The sequence below is a fragment of the Mustela lutreola genome, chromosome 9, assembly GCF_030435805.1.
Source record: "Mustela lutreola isolate mMusLut2 chromosome 9, mMusLut2.pri, whole genome shotgun sequence".
Taxonomy (NCBI): Eukaryota; Metazoa; Chordata; class Mammalia; order Carnivora; family Mustelidae; genus Mustela; species Mustela lutreola.
This window is the reverse complement of record NC_081298.1, coordinates 29,718,654-29,742,469: the sequence shown is the minus strand read 5'-3', so window position 1 is coordinate 29,742,469 and position 23,816 is coordinate 29,718,654. Positions and strand designations below refer to the sequence as shown.

Here is a 23,816-nt window from a genome sequence, read left to right as displayed (position 1 = left end):
TGAAAGTACTTGGTAAGCCTCTGGTCCATTCTGAGAGAGTAAATCTGGGCCCTGCCATGTGCCCCTCTAATCAGGGACATCCCCCTGCCGTCTTCTCTCCTTTTCTGTGAGGGCTGTGATGCGCTCATGGGCAAACCAAGTTTATGTGTAGAGTCAGTCAGCCTGGGTGTCAGATCCTGGTAAACCCGAACACCATCATTCTTGCCTTGGAGGTGGATAGGAGATAAAGGGTAGCTTCTGACATTTCTTTCCTGCACCTCGAAACAGTTCTGTGTACTCCACTCTGGAGATTACTGCTAATGTTTCTGCCCACAAATATCAAGAAAAAGATGCACATGAATTCAAAACAAAGCAAGAAAACTTAAAATCTTACTTCATCAGGGGTAGCCACAAAATTAATGGCTGTGTAGTAGCGGTCATCTTCCTGGGACAGGCTAAAGGTGAACTGATAGTCAATGAGAAGAGTATCTACGGAAAGAAAGAAATGTGTATTTAAAAATGAAAACAAATCAGAATAGGTCTCTAGACATACAGATTGATTTCCTTCAAAATATTCAGTGCCAGGAAACACACTTTTAGCTCACTTACACCTGGGAAGTGGAAAGCTTTTCAAAGGCAGTCAAGTGGGCAGAATCTTTTTATTTGGACTAACCTATCAAACTCTTCTTACATCAAGACGCCGGTTAAGATTTTCAGCTCCAATCTAACTCACCTACAAATATTAACTGCTTATTGTGCTCTATAACACATTGGGTTTTGCTTAAGGATACAAAGTTACAAATTAATGGTAAAGAAGAAACCAAGACCCCATGGAAAAATGGTTGATCCCAGGTCTGTAGCAAGGAATATGAGCCTTGATTATCTTGTTCTCAAAAGCAACAAAGCATTCAAAGACTAAAGTGATGTAGCCAAAGAAAATAGCTTTAAAGAGAGCCTACTGGACAAAGATGGTATAATTTTTTTTTCGGTACAAAAAAGGTGGTTTTATTCAAGCACAGGAACAGGACCTGTAAGCAGAAAGAGCTGCCTAAAGATGGTATAATTTAATTCTAAAAAGTTCATTGTAAAACTTGACAACCTGACTTAAAAATGGGACAGAGGAGTTGAATAGATATTTCTCCCAAGAAGATACACAAATAGCCAATAAGCACACGAAAAGATGCTCAACATCATTAATCATTAGGAAAATACAAATCAGTTAAAAAACCACAATGAGATACCACCTCATGCATGGTGGGATGGCTACTACCAAATAAACAGAAGATAATAAGTGTTGGTGAGCAAGTGGAGAAACCGGAAACTTTGTGCACTGCTAGTAGGAACATGAAATGGTTCGACTAATGTGGAAAACAGTATCATAGTTTCTCAAAAAATTAAAGAGAGAATTATCAAATGATCCAGCAATTCCACTTTGCAGTACATACTCAAAGAACTGAAAGAGATACTTGTACACCATGTTCATAGCAGCCAAACCTCATAGCTATTAGCCACAATAGCTAAAAGACAGAAGCAACCCTATGGTCCATCAGTAATATACATAAAGTGGAATATTCAAAAGGAAGGAAACTCTGACATACACTACAACCTGGAACAACCTTGAAGACACGATGACAAAAGAAATAAGTCAGTCACAGAAGACCTGTACTAAATGACAGTACTTACATGAGGTACCTAGAGTAGTCAACATTATAGAAACAGAAAATAGAAGGGTGACTGCCAGGGGCTAGAGGAAGAGGGAAATGGAGAGCTGATGGTAAGTTTATTTTTAACTATTTAAGAAACTGCCAAATGGTTCTGCCAAAATGCCTACACTGTTTAATACTTCCACAAAGACAGATGAAGGTTGTACATAAAGGTTCTAGTTTCCCATATCACTGCTAAAACCTGGTATTTGCTTTCGGCTTTATTTTTTCAAGACAGATGAGTTACAGCATACCAGATTACAAAAAATTAACTGATATAGTGGGGCACCTGATGGCTGGGGGGCTCAGCTGGTTAAGCATCTGACTCTTGGTTTCAACTCGTGATTTCAGGGTCATGACACTGAGCCCTCCCTTGGGCTCAGCAGCTTCTCCCTCTCCCTCTGCTCCCCCTGGCTATCTCTAAAATAAATAAATCAATCTTGGAAAAAAAAAAAAAAGAATTGTTTCTGGGGGCACCTGGTGGCTCAGCTGGTTGAGTACCAACTCTTGATTTCAGCTCAGATTGTAATCTCAGGTGGTGGGATCAAGTCCCACGTCTAGCTCCACACGCAGCACGGAGTCTGCTGGAGATTCTTTCTCTCCCTCTGCCCCTCCCCCTGCTCGTGCTCTCTCTAAATAAATAAAACCTAAAAAAAAAAAAAATGGTTTCTGACCTATATCCTGAATGTGCAATATGTTGACCCCAACCAGGTAATGGCAAATGAAATTAGGTTTCAAGAGAACATAAATGAGGAAAGCCAGAGGTATGTATTTCTGTAATCTCCCCTGATATCTGCTATGGACATATTAACATAAACCACAACCATAATTAACCCAGCTTCAAATGGTGTTCCTATATGCATAAGTGTAACAGAATGGAAACACATCAAATTAGGACACACTTCCACGAAGGGCTATCATCTCATAGCACTTACCACTCTCAAACCTCGTTAAAGTAAATAACAAAGTTTTATTGAACTACTTTGCTTCTAGACAAATATGAATTGTGAAAACACTTACAATAACACGTTCCTTTGAGAGGGTTTCCCTGGTATCGATTTTCTACCTCGCATCTAGAGGAATAAAAATAAGGATTATTTTCTATCGATGGTTAAAACAAAATCTACATTCACCTTAAAACCACACAGCTCCTTTCCTATAAAACTACATTACAAACAAGTGTGAGTCATGATAATCACATTCATCACGGTCACTCAGATCAGGCAGGCTGAGGAACCTGCGTTCATGCTGAGTACCGACCACCCAGCACTTCATACCCTTCCAACTGACAAACGTTTGCCAAAGCACAGGAGACAAATCCAAATGTAATAAATCTAGATCCTACTTATTTTCATGAAAAACACATTTCAACTTTTGTGTGGACTAAATACTCCTCTAAAAGTGAAGTTAAAACATTTTTCAAATATCCTTTTCTCACTTCCTTCCTGTTCTCCCTGGATAAAACTGAGCCATTCTTTAAAAATAAGAAAAGGCTAAATATCAAGAATCACTTTCACTTTTTTAAAAAAAAGTCCTTGAACATGGTTCACCAGTCTGGAGAAAAAAACAAGTTCTATTTAAAAAGAATCATTACTTTCCCCCACAAATATTATCTGTGAACATCAGCAAAACGCAGTCTCCCACTTCACAAGGCCATTTATACTGGCAGGCCCAGGAGCTAAGAGCTATTAGGAAGGTGGGGAAAGCTTGGGCCAAGCACTTTTCCTGGATAAATAATACACGATATTGTGTCCTTGGATCCAGGGTGATTCTTAGCACTTGCTTCTATCTAAAATCTCTTGAAAAGAAAGTCTTTCACTGGACCTCCACCTCATTTCGTTACTGCATGCCTAATTGAGGGCAGGAGTGATTAATTCTGCTCTATTATATGGTTCTGTTTAAAGGAACCCAGGTCCAAAAGCTAAACTTAATCTTTGATTAGACATTTCTTCATGTATTGGCTTTAAGGCATCATTAAATCAGTAAACGTGCCCAGTGGTTTCAACTTTAAAATGCAAACAGAGCAATTCCTTCCTTGAACATCACTATCAAAGTCACTGGTGACCTTACTACTAGTGTTTTTTGAGAAAAAGTTTACCAATGATGTATCTACTTGTCTTAGCTTAATGTTGTGATACTACTATGACCTCTCTCTCAAGTTTCTTCTTGAGAGAATAAGTAAAGCTGGTGCTTGTGTTTTATGAGGTTTCCTAGTGAGGCAAACTGGTATATACTCGTTGGGGAACAATCTCTTGTTCCAACTCACCAGGGCACTAAAAACAATTATTGCTAGTACTGCTATTAATGGACAGGGAAACTGAGGTTCAGAGCAGTTAAGTGATTTGTCTCAAGAGTGCTCTGCTTCTTGGAGGCAGAGCCAGGGCTAAAACTCCATGTCTGTCTGATGCTGTTGGCCTCCTCATGGGTGGGAGCCCCAGACTCTTCCTAGCAGACTAGTCTAGCAGACTTCACCAAGGAAAATGCTAGAAGAGGAGGGATGTGTTAAAGGCCAGGGGATCAACTCCACCGTCAGACAACCAAAATGCTAAATAAAACACTGTCCTGGAATACCAAGTGTTCCAGCTCTTTCTCAGGAAAGGGTACAATCTCCTGATGTGACAAAAATTGAACAGTGGTTGAAGGTAAGACTGATCCAAGTCAGCAATGCAGTCAGTGCCACTCAAACATAAAAATGTGACCTAAGGGGCCATCAAGGAATTGCTGCTGAACCTCCTCAGTATGGAGGCTGACCGAATTAGATCTGCCTGAAGTAGAAAAGGTAGAATTCCAAACTCATCGACCTGGGGATCCCCCCTAGAGCCCATAACAAAAGGGCACAGGGAAGGGGTGGCTCTTGTGGTCCAGCAGCATCATAGTTCCTTGGCCTCCCTGGTGTTCAGACCCAGCTACCCTGGCTGTCAGTCACTAAACCCACGTGTGGCCTGTGGCAAGAGTGTGGTACTCACAGCTGGCACTCATCCCCCTTGACGCCCTTGGTGGTGCAGAAGCACTTGCCCGTGTTGGTGTTACACAGCGATGCGTGCCCGTTGCACTTGCAGGCTGGGGAGAAGGAAAAGGAATGGAAGTCACAACTGGCTTGAAAGATCACCACTATCACAGACTTTTCCTGAAACACTGAATTGGATTCGATCGGAAAGACATTAGAATGAAAGCATTTAAAGGCCAAGATTCAAGTTTTTCAACTAACGATTTATCTCAAACAATGTAAAGGCAACATGAAAAGAACCAGAGTCCAAGGACAAGAGGAAAGAGAGTGCTGGCTTCTACTGCTATCTGAAGCAACCATTTGGATCTATTTTGATCTTCTCAATAGGCTGTTTTTCACTATTATGACTCATTCACTTGGTAAATATTTATGAAGCATCTCTCGGGTGCCAGGCGCTGGGTACGGGGGCACTGACTCAGTCCCTGCCCCCAAGGAGATGCTCTGAGCAATAACTGCCCCTCAGGGGGAGGCTTGGTCTGGCTGCACTCAGCCTCCAATGAGGTGCCTGCCCCACAGAGACCAAGTTTCAAATCCCAGCAGGGCTCAGAAGTGAGGTGAGATCTCAGTGGCAGGTCAGTGTTTCAGAGGCCCTGCAGGACTTGCACCTGGCCTTCTCTGTAGCCTCTGCAGAAACAGGCACCCATGTGTTGGGGGCCACAGGCATGGGGTCGTGTGATCACTGTCAAATGGATGAAGTCCAATCACAAAGTGTGGGGAAAATATTTTTACTCAAGACCTTTCAATCTGAGCCAGAAATGTTCTTGAAGAGTGGGGGGCAATGGCAGCAGAAGAGTACTAGTAACCACCACACACTGCCTAAGCACTCACTACGTGTCATTCACTGCTCTGACCGCTTCTGTCTCAACCACCATCCTTTTATCCCCATTTTATGGATGAGGAAACTGAATCCCAGAGAGGTTAAGGGATACACTGCTAAGATGCCAGCTCTCTCTTGGTTGCTCTGAGATCAATTCTCAAGGGCCAGGCTGAGTCTGGAGGTGGCATGTGGGGAGGAGGTAGAGATTTTACTTCCTTATTTATTTTCCTACTCAGAACCTGAAGGCTCTTCCCACTGGAAGTAAGAACGAGCCAAAAAGCAGCTTGCCAGTCTCACTGATCATTTTTTTAAAAGGTATTAATTTATGATCTAACCCAAAAAAGTCCTTGCTTACAGCAATCTATTTGACATGCATACAGAAACAGAGAACTATTTAAATCTTCAAAATATACTAGAAGTGGGGCGCCTGGGTGGCTCAGTCAGCTAAGCATCTGCCTTCAGCTCAGGTCATGATCCTCGGGTCCTAAGATCGAGTCCCACGTTGGGCTCTCTGCTCAGTGAGGAGCCTGCTTCTCCCTCCCCCTCTTCCTCTGCCCCTTCCCCTTGCTTGTGAGCTCTCTCCCTCTGTTGAATAAACTAAAAAATTATATATATATATATATATATATATGTATTTGTATAATATAAACACACACACACACACACACACTCTCTCTCTCTCTCTACATGTATTGAGGAATCCAGCTCCTGGTTAAAACCCCATGTGTGGTGTTTTGGATTTGACCACAAGCCAAAACCCAGGCTTAGCCAGCAGATCTCCTGTTCCTGAGGGCGGTCTCTGAGGGAAAGCTGCAGTCACAGTCCCAGGGCAACCCACTCCCCAAGTCAGCCATGTTCCGTCACATATTTGCATTCCTAGCGCAGGTATCTTTGTTCCTGAGTCTCTTTATCTGGGCCTTGGGCAGACCCTCTTTGGGAGCCTTGCTGAGCCTCCTCAGGATGGGTGGAGGGGTGGGGGAGCCCTGAAGACATCATCCCCACCCTCAGTCCCCAGCACCCTCCCTCTCCCTCCCCTCTCCAGGGCCCATGACAGGTTTTTGCTGGAGCTTTCTGTCCAGGGCTCTCCCCACCTCTGTGCTAATCCACCTGACGCTCAACCAACATCCAGTCCTGGAGGGAAAGGAAACGTGGGGACTCAGAGCTTTCTTGGGTTTAAGCTTAAGCCTCTGGCTTTACCACCACAGTAATCGATTAAAGGCTTAACTCTTCCATTTTCAGCTTGCTGGCATTAACTGGCTACTCTGATACTTGGCAGCTCTGCTCACTCTCTCACAGGCTTAGCTGAGCTCCTGACAAGCATGACAACAAAGGCAGTATCCAAAACCAAGTGGCTTCTGTCCTCCTAGATATTCAAGTCAAACAGAGGCACTGCGTTCCAGCTGGTCTGAAATCAGTAACCCTGAGGGATTTACTTACGCTGACACCTTCCCCCGTTGGTGGGGTCACCATAGAAGCCAGATATGCAGGTCTCACAGTGCTTGCCGGTGGTCAGGTTCTCACACTTCTCACAGATACTCTGATTAACGCATTTGCTGTGGCCATTGCACTGGCATGCTGGAAAAGCAAGAGTTAAAAAAAAAAAAAAAAGGCATTTTAAGGGGACTGTACCGTGGTAGAACAGAGTAGAGTAAATTCCATGAGATTTATCTGCAATTATCTATTTAAGTTCTTTATTACCTCTAAAGATAAAATCATTAAAATTGGCCCACTAAAAACAAGTTGGAAAAATAAGATAAAAATATCCATACAGGACTAGTCCAAGAAAATCAGAAATACACCACAACAGGGTGAAAATCTATAGCCCTTAAAAAAAAATTTGTTGCTGTTCATAAAAATAATGCATGTTCATGATAGTAAATTTAAAAAATATAAGGAAGAGGGGAAAATCATTTTCAATTGCACCATACAGAGATCACTGCGCATATTTGGGATTTTTAGTTCAGGAAATTTATTTTTACTATATAGTTTTACAAAGTTGTGCTTATCTTAATACTCAACTTTGATTTTTTTGTACTTACAGCACAATTACTTTAGCACGTTATTTCATCTATCATAAATAAAACTTTAAATGGCAGAATGATGTGTATGATCCTAATAGTTACTTAACCATTCCCTTATATTCTGATATTTAGTTTGCCTTCAATTTTTCTTTTTTTTTTCTTTTTTTATTTATTTATTTGACAGACAGAGATCACAGGTAGGTAGAGAGGCAGGCAGAGAGAGAGAGAGAGGCGGGGAAGCAGGCTCCCTGCTGAGCAGAGAGCCCAACGCGGGGCTCGATCCCTGAACACCGGGATCATGACCTGAGCCGAAGGCAGAGGCTTTAACCCACTGAGTCACCCAGGTGCCCCTCAATTTTTCTTTTTTAGAAAAATTACCATCTTTATATATAAAAACAGTCCCACAAGTGGAATTATTAAGATTCTTAACGCACATAGGACCTTACAACCAGAAAGGCATATGAAAGGTGGACCTCTCAGGACTGCTCAGGACAGCTGGTTAGGCTGTGCACTGTGGACTCCAGTAAAACCAGAGCGCACAATCTACACTGCAGGCACAAGATCTGACTCTGTAAATCTTTGTCCCCCAGCTTTACTGAGATACTACTGACACATAATATTGTGTGAGGAGCATAATGCACCCATAGCATTAGCTTTGACTAACGTTTTGATTTGTTCTATGTAGACTGTAAGTCTACATAGCAATTATTATTGCACCAAAAATACTTAAGAGGTGCGGGATATGCACATCGTTCCTGTGAAGATGAATAACTATATATATAAAAGGCAAAGCACAGCACACACACAAAAAAGCAACACCTAAAATTATTTACCAATAAAATCCATATCCTAGATAAAAAGACTAGGAACATGCTTCTCCCTCCTTACCCCTTCAAAATCCCACTGAAATTACTGAAAAAAAAAAAGTAAAAACAAGGATAAACCCACAGCAATATGGGATAAGAGAAAAGGTGCTATCAGATGTATTGAGAAATACTTCTCAATTACTGAGCAATTTCTAGAAATTATAAAACAGATGGTGTCAATCTGACAGAAAGGGAGTTGAGACATCTGTCTTCTAGTGCAGAAGGAGGGGACAGCTAAAGTGACTAGATGCTCGTTACCAAGGGACACCTGAAAAATCCATTTGGGGCTGGGAGACAGAGCAGGCCTCGGGAGAGTGGCAGACAGCAGGAAGTGCCTCCTGACCAGTTACGTGTCTGTTCAACCTCCCACCCCATACAAAAATAAACTCCAAAGGGCTGATGGACCTAAATATAAGAGAAAAATCTATGAAACTTTAAAAAGAAGAGATAGAAGTAAATCTTTGTGATCTTGAGTTAGCTACGCACTCATTTCTTAGATAGAATACCAAAAACACATGGGATAAAAGAAAACACCAATGCCCCAGATTTAGAAAATTTAGAACTTTTTAATTTCATTTTTATATTTCAATTTTTTATTTCATTTTTATATTTCAAAAGATACAACCAAAAAAGTAAAAAGAAACCCTCAGAATGGGAAAAAATATTTAGAAATCATATAGTCCATAAGAACTTGTATCTAGACTTCATAAAGAATTCTATGAGTCGGGCTCAGTGGGTTAAGGCCTCTGCCCTCAGCTCGGGTCATGATCCCAGGGTCATGCAATCGAGCCCTGCTCATTGGGGAGCCTGCTTCCCCACCCCTCTCTGCCTGCCTTTCTGCCTACTTATGATCGCTGTGTGTCAAATAAGTAAATAACATCTTTTAAAAATTTTGTTTTAAAAAAAAAGAATTCTATGAGTCAATAATTAACAGACAAATACACAATTTTAAAATGGGCAAAGAGGGGTGCCTGGGTGGCTCAGTGTAAGCCTCTGCCTTCAGCTCAGGTCATGATCCCAGGGTCCCGGGAATGAGCCTCCCATCGGGCTCTCTGCTCAGCAGGGAGCCTGCTTCCCCCTCTCCCTGTCTCTCTGCCTGCTTGTGATCTCTCTCTGACAAATACATAAATAAAATCTTTTTTTTAAAAAAGGGCAAAGAATTCAAAGAGACATTTCTCCAGAGAAGACGCAGATGGCCTTCAGATGCTCGACTTCATCAGTCATTAAAGAAATGCAAATCAAAACCAGAGATACCACTTCTCACACACTACATCTATCAAAAAACAAAAACAAAAACAAAGTCCCCCAAACCAAAAAAATAACAGATACAAGTACTGATGAGCACATGGAGAAGTCTCAATCTTTTCAGGCTGGCCAGGGAGGGTGAGACATGGCACCGCTACTTCAGAAAACCCCGTGCCCATTACTGCTCATGTCTATCCCCTGGCCTAGACGATCGCTGAACTCCTTTTTGTCTCCGTGTATTTGCTCTTTTGTGTGTTTGCTCTTTTTCGGACGTCTCACATAAATGGTATCATACAACATGCAGTCTTTGCATGGGACTGCCTTTACATAGCAGGCTTTTGAGGCTCATCTGTGTCGCAGACTACACTACTCCATTCACCCCTTTTATCACTTAGCAGTGTCTATCATATGAACGTATCACATCATGTTTATCCATTCGCCACTTGACAGGCACTGGGTTGTTTCCATTTTTGTCTATTATGAATAATGCTGCTATAAGCATTCACTGCAAGTTTCTGCGTGGACATATGTTTTCAATTCTCCTGGGCATATACTGGGCCATATGAGAACTCTATGTTTAACTTTTTGAGAAACTGCCAAACTGTTTTGCAAAGTGGCCACACCAGCTTACTTTCCTTCCAGCAATGTGAGGGTTCCAATTTCTCGAATGTTGTTGAGCATCTTTTCTTGTGCTTATTGGCCATTTGTGTATCTTTTTTGCAGAAATGTCTATTTCAGTCTTTTACCCACTTCTTAATTGGGTTGTCTTTTTACTGTTGAGTTTTAAGAGTTGTTTACATATTCTGGACATTAGACTCTTACCAGATACTAAATATGATTTGCAAATATTTTCTCCCACTCTGTGGGTTGCCATTTCACCTCATATAGTCTTGATATTAATAAAAATGCAAAGACTTAAATACTTCATGCGTTAAACTAGTAGATTAGAAACAGAATGATAGATCCGTTGACATCTTAGAGAGGAAAAAAGAGAACACAGAAAACTTAATTGTTTGGAGGGAAAAGACCAGTTTCTTATTTTACATTTCCTTGCTCTGCTTCCTTTTCTGAGAAAGATTTCTTTATATTCTTTACCCACTTTTTCTATTGAGCTGACAGTGATTTCTTCTGGAGGGTAGAGGTTTGCATACTCAGGATGATAATCACTTATTATACACTCTACAAATATGTTCCCCCAGCCTGTCTCTTGCCTTTTACCATTACTCCCCATGGTCTTTCCCTTACAGAAGTCCTCACAAAGAGCCTTATTGTCAGTGGCACTTCAGACTCCTGGAGATGTTCCTACTCACTAACCTCCTGGGGGTCTTTGCACCTGCCTAATCCCCCTCTCCCTGGTATTCCGGAGACCCTTCAGCATATTCCTGAATATTTACTGAAAGTCTGAATCAAAGGCCAATCTCTCAGGGCAGCATCCCCAGCAGGGATAGAGTCAGGCTTTAGACCAACTCATGGTCTATTCCTTCTGGCACCAACCACTGGAAGAAAGGAATAGAAGGGAGCAGAGGGAGAGTAGGATGAGGGAAGGAAGTTAGAGGAGGCAGACAGGCTTAATTTTCCTCTTGCCAAACGGGATAGGGACCTTTTCCCCTCTCCCTATTCTTAGAGTTTTTCAAGAAAAACCTGTATTTACAAATCCTGTCTGTTTCTTTGATATGTATATTATATAAATATTTTTTTAAAAAAATACCTCAATCAACCTCTTGTCAGCACAACAATCCAGGAATTTTTTCCTTAAGGGCCTGGGAGCCATCGCTTTGAAATGTAACCATCAAGGAAGGCAGCGCTTTACATTCCTGTCACTTTGGGAATACAGTCTGGGTGCCTTCATGCCAAAGTGTAACCACCTGCTTGCCATAAAGATACAGGATCTTTTTTTTTTGGATAAAGGCAATTAACTAACACAGATGGCCACCCCAATTACCAAGTAAATTCAGGATACACTATGAATGACGGTACAGCAAACAGTGCTGTCAAATCCTCTCATATGAGGACAAGTTATCATTCACCTTCAAAACATTTATGTAACGGATTGTATATGCCTGGCCATTTAAAAGGGTGAGATTTCTCTCTGTTTTTGCAGTATCATTAGTGGGTTGCCTGTAGGGTGCATAACAGTCTGGTGTGATGCTTATTCAAAATAAAACTGTTTTCCTTTTTTTCTACATTTGTGGAGAGGAACTTCTGGGTTGGTAGTTTTGTTTTTCATTTTCCCCAAACGGATGCCATAACGTATTTTTCATTAAAAAGCAAACTACAGAACAATATATATTAATCCTATACACCACAGTATTTTCTATTTTTAAAATAGACAGTGTCTATATTGAACCATTAGAAGTTTTTACTTCTCTGAAGAACTGGAGAAGAATTCCAGTTTTTATTTTATCTACATCTGCAATATTTGTTCATAACGAACATACCTCAATACTTTCACAGTGAAACCAAAACACCTCACTTGAACTTCTGTGTTTTCATGAACTGACATTAAAAATATTTTTCATGAAAAAAAAAAATGTGTAAATTTTCATGCAAAACTATTTCTTCTAAAATGGTCTGTTACTTTTTTTTCCCTAAAGGAAATTCATATAAATAATGTAGCTTTCAAAGTTTTAGTCTTTGTAAATAAGTAGCAGAACACTTGATTTTGGATACACAAAGCATCTTACCTGGACAATGAATGAAAGACCAGTTGTATCTGCTGTCCTCCAGGCACATGCTGGCATTGAGAAGGGGCTGTGGGTAGGAATTCCCGGCAGGGGCCTGAGAAGGCATCTTCACTGGTCCTTTATATGAGCCCTCTATGCATTTGCCTTTGCCAGTGTTGCTGGGATCAGTGCACCAGCCGCAGCCTGGCTGCTCCAAACAATGGCTACAGGTACAATAGCCTGAACAATTTTCAGCTGTAAAAGAACACAAGTTACAGTCCACTACAGCATGCAGCTTTGAATTCATTGTATCTAAATTACCTTTTTAAAAAGCTTTTTAGGGACGCCTGGGTGGCTCAGTTGGTTAAGCAGCTGCCTTCGGCTCAGGTCATGATCCCAGCGTCCTGGGATCGAGTCCCACATTGGGCTCCTTGCTCAGCAGGGAGCCTGCTTCTCCCTCTGCCTCTGCTGCCACTCTGTCTGCCTGTGCTCGCTCTCTCCGCCCCCCTCTCTCTGATAAATAAATTTAAAAAATCTTTAAAAAAAAAAAAGCTTTTTATAATTAACTAATTAATTTAAGTACTCTCTACACCCAACGTGGGGCTTGAGCTCACAATCTTGAGATCAAGAGATGCAGGCTCTTCTGACTGGGACACCCAGGAACCCCTAAATTACCTTTTATTTAAACAGACTATTCTGTCAAAAATTCCTATTCTAAGGGGATTTCTTAAATGACACAAAAAATTTAAAGAGCCCAAGAGCTTGCCCAACATAGAACAGGGGCTCCTCCCCTCCTCTGTCAATCCCATGATGTGGAGGCAGAAGGGACCTTAGCGGTCATCTACCAGAAAGCACTTATTTCACGAATGAGGAGAAGAAGATGTGGAGACATTACGTGGCTTGAGCAATTCGATGCTGAAGGTGGACAAGCTGTTTCTGTACTCCATGCCCTGTCCCACAGGGCTTGATTCTTTTTCTTTTTTTTAAATATATTTATTTGAGACAGAGTGAAAGAAAGAGAGAACGAGTTGGGGGAGGGGCAGAGGGAGAGAATCTCAAGCAGGCTCCCTACTGATCATGGAGGCCGACATGGGGCGCCATCTCACGACTCCGAAATCATGCCCTCATCTGAAATCAAGAGCCGGATGCTTAACCAACGGGGGCGGGGGGGCTGGCACCCCACCAGTGCTGGACTGTGTGCGAAGGTTCTCCTCTCCTCAGGCAGTCTCTGGTCTTATCCCTAGAAGTCTGAGAGGCTGATGACACGACCCCCCAGCAGGAGCTGCACGCTTCCACTTACGGGGGCAGCTGCTCATGGTGTACCACTCCATGCACTGGCCGAAAGGGAAGGAGGCCACGTAGGCGTTGGAGTCCACGCACTGCTTCATGTTGCTGCACCACATGCACTCAGAGCTGCCGCTGGTGCATTCCCCGCACGCCATCCGCAGGGCACACGGCGTCCGGCACTGCTTGGCGCTGTGGTTTGCTGGGAAACAAATCCAACATAGACACTTAATGCTCCTGCTACGCTGGCCAAAAGGTCAAAGGCTTTTTGGGATGGATTGTGACCCACTAATAGGTCATGAAATCAAATCAGGGGGCTACAGTTAAGGTAGGAGAAAATCGAAAACCCAGGTACTGGGCTGGTCAAGTGTATCCACATAGGAGAAAAAACCCTTTCTCTTTCTTTTCAAAGAGCATTAAGGACAGACATGAGGCAACAAGCAAATCTTTCCAGAAGCGTAGCAGTTCTAAAGCTCCTTGCAGTATATGGGACTCAAGATAACCTTCAGGGGTTTTACAACCCAACTGAACATGAAAACTTGTATCTTTGGGGGCAAGAGGGACCACAGCGCGCATTAAATGCACCAAAGCATTCAGGACCCAAAATGGCTGAAACGCTCCCCGACAGGAAGCTTAGAAACCATATTTTAAGAGGACTCTTTCAGGGCTATGAATTCTTTTCTCCACCCTTGTACTCCTCGGATGACTTGGAATACCTTCCTAAAATGAGACACGATGTCAATGGCGTCCAGCCTCCCAAGAAGTGCGCACAAAATTCCGCCTACTGCAAGTGAGTTCCTCTGTAGGCTACAATGCTTGTCTCGGCTCGTCTGTGTGCTGCAGATGCTGCCTGTGCCTGCCCACGGAAGGCCTGAAGGCAGCCCACAGGGGAGCTGTGAACCTGAGAAGCGACTCAGCGCCTGCTCCTCAGACCCTCCCTCAGTGCTAGCGCCCTTCAGGGTAGCTTCTCTTTTCTGTCCTATGACTGCTCTCCCCATTGACGCTTTCTGTCTACTGTCCCTTGCAGTGACCTGCTTGCTTTTCTGAACTTTTCTTTGCATTTTTCGTTCCTGCTTCCACAGCGTTTCTCTGCCAACCTTAAGACATCTGCCTTTCAGAGAAATTCTCAGTACTTCGTATGGTCAGCAAACCCAACAATCTCACGTTAATTAGAATGTTAGGTTCTTAGAGTAGTGTTAGTTATTTTTGTTTATGCTTCTGGCTCATACTATTCACAGCCAGAGACTGTTTCCTTCCACTTCTAAGTTTTGCGCTATACTCCGCTTCATATGCTTGGAATCAATACTCCATCTGTTTTTCGTGACTATCTCACACCTCTGAATATCGCACACGCCTCCTACGGTCTCTCAGTGAACTTCCACTGACACGTCATTCGCCCACAGACTCACCAGGCCTCTCACAGACACTGCCATTGAGTGGGTTGATGCAGGTTGCAGCCTTCAAGCCCCGAGTACTGGGCTCTGACAAGATCCCACAGAATCCAGCATCACTGGGCTCAGACGGCATCCACTGTAGCAAAGTATTTGTGAATGGGGACATATCTTCCCAGCACCAGTAGGAGACGTTGATCTTCCGAAGGCCAACCCATGGGGTTAAGGTGAGCTTGGACTACAGGCAGAAGAGATGTAGCTTTGAATACAGCATTGTCTTGACCAAAAAAACCTTCTAGGTAAAAACCACCAAGTCACATATGCCCCAACAGATAAAGGAAAACCTCCCCATCCAATTCAACCACAGCAGATTAGGACAGACTGTCTTCTTACTCCCTCAACTACACTCATGCACTAGGTACTACGCCTGCCGGGCATACCACGGGGAAGCTGCTTGGGTGCACTCAGTACAAGTGTGGGTACCAGAAGCTTCGGTTTTGAGGATATGAACTCACCATGCTCTGTGATGACTGCATTATCCGCAGCTGCTTAAGGACGAATTCTACCTTCTTCGGGGTTGTAAGAGAAGCCAAAAAGGCATTGTGGTTCCTACAGGACAATTTAGCATTGTCATAATTCTCCTTGGCAGTAGTAATTTTCAAACAGGAGTTTCCAACCAAATGCCAGCTGATGCCACAGATATTTTCTTTTGTGAAGGGAGGAGGGGAAAAAAAATAGAGTTTTAGAAATCACACAAAACTACCCTATTACCAGTTCAAATGACCAGAAACCTAAAAGGTTTCAGTGATTTGAATTCCGCAGTACCTCACTAGGATGTAGTGAGGGCATCCAACACACTACTAAGGACCGATGCAGAATACAAGAATGTTAGACTTCACCAGTCCTGCTTCCTGGATCTCAATATTCTAAGGTCCATGCTCTATAACTTGGGGGGAAAAAAATCTTTGGTGCCAGTGCTAGATTTTTAAGCCCCCTTTTGAAGAACAATTAGAAACAAGACCCAAATCCTAAGAACAGAGAAATGAATATGCAGATTGGAAGGGTGGGGAAGAAAACTAGAGGATGGAAATGAGTCGGTGAGTGAACAAGATGATGATCTTCAAAGGTACATTGTTTCACATCAAGTGGAATGTAAAATCAAGGGTACAAAACTTCCTGAAAGTGAGGTGGAAAGATTGTTTTTAGAAAAAAAGACAGGGAGGCCTGGGTGGCTCAGTTGGTTGGACGACTGCCTTCAGCTCAGGTCATGATCCTGGAGTCCCGGGATCGAGTCCCGCATCGGGCTCCCAGCTCCATGGGGAGTCTGCTTCTCCCTCTGACCTTCTCCTCGCTCATGCTCTCTCTCACTGTCTCTCTCTCTCAAATAAATAAATAAAATCTTTAAAAAAAAGAAAAAGAAAAAGAAAAAAAGACAAAACCCAAAAAATCCTAAGTGATACAGGTGCAGCAAACAGGGTTAAGACTGTAATCTGCTCCTGTGTTCACCCTGCACCCAACCAGCTCAGCTCTGTGTCCTGAGCTGCACAGAAGTTCTGTATGCTTCCTGGAAGACAGGGAACAAGCAAGGCAACTTTGCCAGAACTGAGTAACCTGGGCACACCAACGATGCCCGTGACTGGTCAGTGAGGCAAGTGGAACATGCCCCAGAAAAGGGGTCATTTAAGAGCAAACAAGGTGTGCTCTTTCAAGTGTGGCATCAGTGTCACTACTCATTAAAATGCAGATTCTGGGGCCCCACTCCCAATGTGCACCAGAACCTGAGTCCTGACAAGACCCTCTGGTACTCTGTAGTACACTGAAGTCTGCTACAATGAGGTAAAGAACACGCAGCTCACACTCGAGCAAGACGAATCCAGTACTCTCAAAGGACACTGAGAAGGGGCCTGGCAGAGCCTGCTGCTGTGTGCGTGCTTCGGAAGCTGTGCAGAACCATCGATGTCCCCCTTCTTGGAAATCCCGGGTAAGCAAATATATCACAGAATTTCTGCTGTGGCTGGCTGGCCTGAGGCCCTCAACTCTTCGTCCTCAACCTCAGCTGCTGTAAACTGAGGTGTTCAGGACTGGAAAGCACCTCAGGAGGTTGCTGGTGAGAAAACCATCTCCCCTCCTTCTTGTCAGAAGGTGCTGACAGCCTGATCCCAGTGGCAAGAAGTATCCACCAAGTGGCCCACAGACCGGCGGCCAAGACTACTGCTTTCGATTACTAGGTGACCAGAGCAGAGGTGATCAGGGACAGTGGAGCAGGCTCGATGACATGGAGCCAAGCTGTCATTCCATTCTCCAGAGCAGAAGATAACACTTCACTTTATTTCAAAGGACAGAAGCAGCAAATGCTTAAGAATTGTACTTTCATTTTAAGAAAATAACCACAATAGTGGAATGGGGGAATGAATGGATAAAATGTCTGTTCCCTCTCTTGGGTGCAGTCTAGGCTGCACAGTATTGGGGGCGAGGGTGTGTGTTTGTGTGTGAAGTCTCTAGACCCACACACACCCAGATGCCCCTACGAGGCCTACCAGGCAGAGCGATGCACTCCTGATTGCGGGGCTCCCACTGGCAGTTCTGGTCCAGGGCACAGCTCCTGCAGCTGGTCTTCTTGTTACAGTAGTACATGGGGTTATCCTTGGGACAATTCTCGTATCTGGAAATGGAGGTCTAGAACACAGCAGACAAAAGCTTTTCCCTTAATCCATGGACAGAACTCACGGTAAGGACAGAATACTAAAATCAACAAAATCTAATTGAGGAAGCAAACTGCAAATAAAGACATAAGATGCAGGTGAGGCGGCCCTGCGGTGGAAAGACTGTGCTGAAATCTTTCACACAGGACATGTCCTGTTCCAGCAAGGAGGCAAGGCACTCTTTTAAACACTATGCTTTTACCTGCTCAGCTGTGAAATGGGGGTGTTCAACCTGCCGCTTTTCAAATGCCTCCTGAACGGTCTAAAACTCTCATACTTTATGAACTGCTTTACAGAATAAACTGTCAAAAACTACAGAGGTAGAGTCACTGTATCTTTTTCTGTCCTATCACCCAAGTAAAAAAATCATAAATGGTGAGCATAAATTATACTGAGCCATGGTATAACATAAGACAAGGAGATTTCGTTAAGTTGCCTGACTCACCTTCAGTCTCAAGTCCTAACTTGCTCCCCAAAGCTTGCACGGGTAGAGTGAGCTCACCATGACAAGCCTCACACCAAGAATAGAGGCCCTAGCTAGAGCCATGCCTAGGGAGTGGGGAGTACACAGAGTAACAGTCCTGCCTTCTTCTAAGACATGACACACCAATCCTGTGGTTAGCAAGACCTTCGAAATTAGGAAGTATATAGCATCCCTTCCAAAAAGAAAGCCTGTAACTACACTGGAGGTTTTAAAAAATACTTCTGGGCCAGTATTTGTGTGACACACACCATAATCTCACCCCTAACCTTCCCTGGGGTTTCTTCATCCCCTGTAACCCTTGAGAAGCGGCCCCTGACCTGGCTTTCCGTGCAGCTCTGGTTCACGGGGACACAATGGTCACTGCACCAGTGACAGTCATTGGTGTTGGCTGTGCAGCTGTAACAATCCGTGTGCTGGTCACATCTGTCGTGGTCAAGAGCTATGAAAAAAAGAAGAACTCATCAACTGTGACAGTTTCGCCTTAGAAAAGTCACAGGCCAATAGCTGCTATTGAGCACAACCTGAGACTAAGGTTTGGGAAAAAAAAAAAAAAAAAACAATGTAACCAGGGTTGGGAAGTAAAAAAAGAAGAAAAACTGGCAGGAAAATATATCAGTGTGTTCAGGTTAAAATAGTATTTGGAAATAAATAAACATTTTGAAAAAACACTATTTGTGAGAAGCCTGGGTGGCTTAGTCATTAAACATCTGCCTTTGGCTCAGGTCATGATCCCAAGGTCCTGGGATCAAGCACCGCTTTGGGCTCCCAGACTCAACAGGAAGTCTGCTTCTCCCTCTCCCACTCCCCCAGCTTGTGTTCCCTCTCACTATCAGATAAATAAGTAAAAATTTAAAAAAAAAAACAAAAGAGAGAGAAAAGTATTTTGTAAACTTCCATGCCCCCACCAAGAGTACACTAGAGGGAAAAAGAAAGATAGGTTAATTTAATTCAACAACAATGAGATATAAGAGAAGTAGGTCTGGTTCTTTGATTACTTCTCTTTCCAAGGAAAGAAAGCAATTAGTGTTCTAATGAACACCAAGAGCTGCCCAAGAGGCAAACAAAGTAATGCAGAAGACCAAGCCATTGCTCTAGCTACAAATGCAAAGCTAATCTGGGGGAGGAAGCAGGCAGCACCACAGAACCCCAAAAGAGACACTAGGCTGAGCTACAATTTATACATGTATGTAAGTCTAAGAGTGCAAATGTGAGAACTTCTGGGCTACTGCAGACCTTTTATGTCTCCTACTGACCTAGAGAGGTCAAGGTCAGCAAAAAGAGAGAGGCTGCACAACCATGCTGCTTGATCTACTGATCCACTTATGGACATGGCACATGGAGGAACCCAAAGACAAGACAGCCAGCCCCCTGCTCTGCCACACACACAAAGCATGCTCTTTAGGTTATTCTACCTCCCCTGTCACCACTCCAAGGACTGGGCTCACAGAGAAAGCAGAGTGACCAGAGATGCAACATTTGAGATGAGTTCATAGCAAAGAGGTTGACATCGAACCACCTACGGTAATCAAACATTGCTTCCTATACTCATGCACATTTAATTTGAACTTTTAAAATTTGGTTTAAAAAGAAAAAAAAATTTCACGAATTTTATTCATTTGAAGAGACAGTGTAAATACTGTCTATCCCTACTAGGTTCTGGTCCTCTCAGTTCTCCACCACTCACTGGAAAGTGTCTGGATGCCCCTTTGGGGATCTATGATCATTTTACTTTGGAGCACTCCAGCAGAGTGAAAGCTGACTTTATCTACCATAACCCTCAAGGTAACTTGCTACATACCAACTCTAACAGTTAAGAAATTTAGTCAACATTCTTTAAAATAATTGAAGTGAACAAATATTTTGCAGAGACTTTTTTAAAAAAGGATTTCTTACTTCTTACATCACTGTATTACACAGTGCTACATGTCACAGCAAAAGCATAAGGAGCTAAATAGGCAAGATGAAAAAAGCTTAGAAAACATAAGGGGTGGTTCTAGAAGCCACACTTAGCAACTCTCTGTCTTGCTATCACTACTGTGCCCAATTAGAGAAGCTAGAAAAGAATACTTTGCAAAGACAGCAACTCTACCTCTATTCTTTATCTACTCTAAAATAGCTTTTCCAGGTTGGCCCTCTTAATCTCACCCTTAGCCTTAGAATTGCAGAATCCAGTAAGGTAGCCACCAGTCTCATGTAATTCTGGATTTAAATTAATGAAAGTTTAAAATTCATCGGTCTCAAGTGTCTCTGGCTAGTAGCTCCCATACTGAGACAACGCATAATAGTACATTTCCATTATCACAAAAAGGTCCTATTGTATTGTATCGCCAAGACCAACTGCCAGGCTTAGGAGCTGGTATACAAAATCGATGCAATGCCAGGAGGTTTTGTCTCCATCATTCACAGACAGCTTCTAGGAGCCACATGGCATGTTCCCATCCACTGTAAAGAGATTTACAAAACTATTTTCAAACACCCATAAAGCCTGTGCACCAGTCATTACCAAACCATTTTAGATAATAAAATGAACATAAAAAATGCACATGTGCTAGATACCTTCATAATTCAGATAAAGTGAGATTTCAAATTAATTAAATTTTGAGAAAAGGAAAAAAACATACTTCTTTTGGAAAAACATTCCGATTTTAACTTTTCTTCTTGTGCTTCAGTGGCCAATTCCCAGGAGATACACTGAGATGACCCCGTATCCCACACACACCGGATGCCAGGTCCTGCTGCCAGACAAGCAGCTTCACTCCTGTGTGCTCCACACTGTTCTGAGGTAAATACGAGGATGTCACTGAGGAGGAGACTATTGAAACCACCAAATACATACATGGTGCTAAAAGGGGGGAAAAAAAGGAGAGTAGTTTACTGAAGGTTTCTATATATAAACGCACATATGCTTTTTATAATCTTCAGATAAAATGTCCCCAAAGGTCCATCAATTCAGGATGTGATATAAGTAAACTCTGGTATAGCCACACAATGCAAATGGCAGTTGGCAGATGTAAAAAGGAATGAGGACAATATCTACATTCTGCTATGTGGTGATCTTTAGGATACACTGCTATGTGGGAAAAAAAATGAAATGCAGAGAAAAGTATATATTGGATGCAACCATTTATCTAGTGAGGGAAGAAGGAAAACACACACACACAAAATATCATTTTTCATTTTAAAAACTGTAACAACAGGATGCCTGGATGGTACAGTCGGTTAAGCATCCAACTCTTGGTTTCAGCCCAGGTCATGATCTCAGGGTTGTGAGATCAAGCTCCACGTCAGGCTCTGCACTTAGCACGGTGTCTGGTTGGGACTCTTTCTCCCTTTCCCTCTGTCCCTCCTCCCCCCTCAAATAAATAAATCTTTAAAAATTACAAATATAAAAACAAGGAAACAACTAAGTTTCTCTTTAACTTCTCTTCTAAAAAGGGCTAGAAACAGTGACCAACCTAGTAGCGGTAAATATGACTAGTACTTAGATTGCAATATCTAAAAACCATTCTTTCCCCTAACCCTCAGAAAAAAACCACATAGGACTCTTTAAAGGCAACCTCTAGGAAGTCAGATTTAAAAACAAAAACAAGAAAAAACAGGGGCGCCTCGGTGGCTTAGTCATAAAGTGTCTGCCTTCGGCTCAGGTCATGATCCTGGGGTCCTGGGATCAAGCCCCACATAGGGCTCCCTGCTTTGCAGGAACCTGCATCTCCCTCCCCCTCTCCCCCTGCTTGTTCCCTCTCTCGCGCCCTGTGTGTGTGTATGTGTGTGTCTATCAAATAAATAAATAAATAAAATCTTTTTTTTTTTTTTTTTTTAACCCAAACAAGAAAAAACAACTAGGGAGAAAAAATCAGCAGTGGTACATTAGGGAGACAGGCTCTACAGAATTAGTCAAGGCAAGACACTAAACAAACAGTAACAACGGGCAGTGGTGATGGTGGGAGAATCAGAATCCACACCTGATATTACCTAAAAGATTTGGTTTTCAACAAAATGTTACAGTACATACAGGGTCACCTGCATGGCTCAGTGGATTAAGTGTCTGCTTTCAGCTCAGGTCATGATCCCAGGGTCCTGGAATCAAGTCCCACACTGGGGTACCTGCTCAGTGGGGAGCCTGCTTCTCCTGCTACCTCTCCTGTTCCCTGGCTTGTGCTCTGTCTCTGTCTCTCTCTCTCTCTCAAATAAGTAAATATATAAAATCTTAAAAACAAACAAACAGGGGTGCCTGGGTGGCTCAGTGGGTTAAGCCTCTGCCTTCAGCTCAGGTCATGATCCCAGGGTCCTAGGATCAAGCCCCACATCGGGCTCTCTGCTCAGCAGGGAGCCTGCTTCCCCATCTCTCTCTCTGCCTGCCTCTCTGCTACTTGTGATCTCTGTCAAATAAATAAAATCTTAAAAATAAATAATAATTGTATAATCTGAAGAAAAATGAAAAAATATCAAAGAAAATGAAAAGAGAAAATGCTTCAGAGACTTGCAGGACACTGTCAAGAATCCAACATAAACATAATGGGAGTCTCAGAAGGAAAGAAGTGAGAGAGAACAAAAAACACACTTAAAGAAGTAATAGCTGAAAACTCCCCAAATTTGGTAAAAATGATTACTTTACACACCCATCCATAAAGCTCACCAAACTCCAACAAGAACAATCAAAAAAAGACCCATTTACACACATTATAATAAAAAAACTGCATAGGGCAACTCATAGAAGAGAATCACATTAATATTAATGGCTAAGACACAATGGAGGCCAGAAGGCAGAGAAAGAAGATACTGAAGTAATGGAAAGTAAAATAAGAATTCTCTACCCAACAAAACTATTCTTCAAAAATTAAACTAAAATAAAGACCTCCCGAGAGAAACAAAGACTAAGAAAATTCTTTGCTGTCAGGCCTTATGAAAAATAGTAAAGTAACAATTATAATTAAAGACTTTAATATCTCACTCTTAATAATAAGAGAACAATTAGGAATAAAATTAACAAGGATACACAAAACTTGAACATTACAACCAATATGACCTGCTGGCATCTGTGCAACACCACCACCTAAATAAAGGAGCACACATATTCTTTTCAAGGGCACATGGAACAATCTCCCAGAGAGACCACATATGCTAGGCCATTACAAACAAACAAACAAACAAAAACAAGAATGCAGTGTTTTTTGTCTTTGTATTTTTAGGGAAGGAAATCTTCGAAGTATGTTCTCTGATCATCAAAATGGAATTAAATCATAAATAAACAGGCAGAAAAATCTTTGAACTCCACAATTATTTGAAAAATAAAGAAAATATTCTGAATAACCTATGGGTCAAAGAAGAAATCACAAGGGAACTTAGAAAATATTTTTAACTAAATGAAAACAAAAATACGCCATTTCAGGGGCGCCTGGGTGGCTCAGTGGGTTGGGCTGCTGCCTTCGGCTCAGGTCATGATCTCAGGGTCCTGGGATCCTGGGATCCCGCATCGGGCTCTCTGCTCAGCAAGGAGCCTGCTTCCTCCTCTCTCTGCCTGCCTCTCTGCCTACTTGTGGTCTCTCTCTGTCAAATAAATAAATAAAATCTTTAAAAAAAAAATACGCCATTTCAAAATTTATGGGATGGGATTAAAGTAGTACTTAGAGACAAACTTATAGCTTTAAACACAT

The 23,816-nt window shown here is 42.5% G+C and overlaps 1 protein-coding gene across 2 annotated transcripts in view; it reads right to left on the bottom strand.

Annotated features, from left to right (window-relative positions):
• The window catches only part of ATRN (attractin), a 148,755-nt gene that overhangs the window by 48,278 nt on the left and 76,661 nt on the right, over positions 1 to 23,816 (bottom strand). For both annotated transcript variants that reach the window (XM_059133815.1, XM_059133813.1), the window contains exons 12-22: positions 20,784 to 21,004; positions 18,480 to 18,601; positions 17,514 to 17,652; positions 15,492 to 15,682; positions 14,995 to 15,214; positions 13,602 to 13,787; positions 12,323 to 12,556; positions 6,944 to 7,081; positions 4,649 to 4,742; positions 2,703 to 2,755; positions 374 to 468 (exon numbers count right to left, since the gene is read on the bottom strand). In XM_059133815.1, coding sequence (XP_058989798.1) covers positions 374 to 468; positions 2,703 to 2,755; positions 4,649 to 4,742; positions 6,944 to 7,081; positions 12,323 to 12,556; positions 13,602 to 13,787; positions 14,995 to 15,214; positions 15,492 to 15,682; positions 17,514 to 17,652; positions 18,480 to 18,601; positions 20,784 to 21,004 — 1,693 coding nt within the window. The remainder of the gene's footprint in view (positions 1 to 373; positions 469 to 2,702; positions 2,756 to 4,648; positions 4,743 to 6,943; positions 7,082 to 12,322; positions 12,557 to 13,601; positions 13,788 to 14,994; positions 15,215 to 15,491; positions 15,683 to 17,513; positions 17,653 to 18,479; positions 18,602 to 20,783; positions 21,005 to 23,816) is intronic.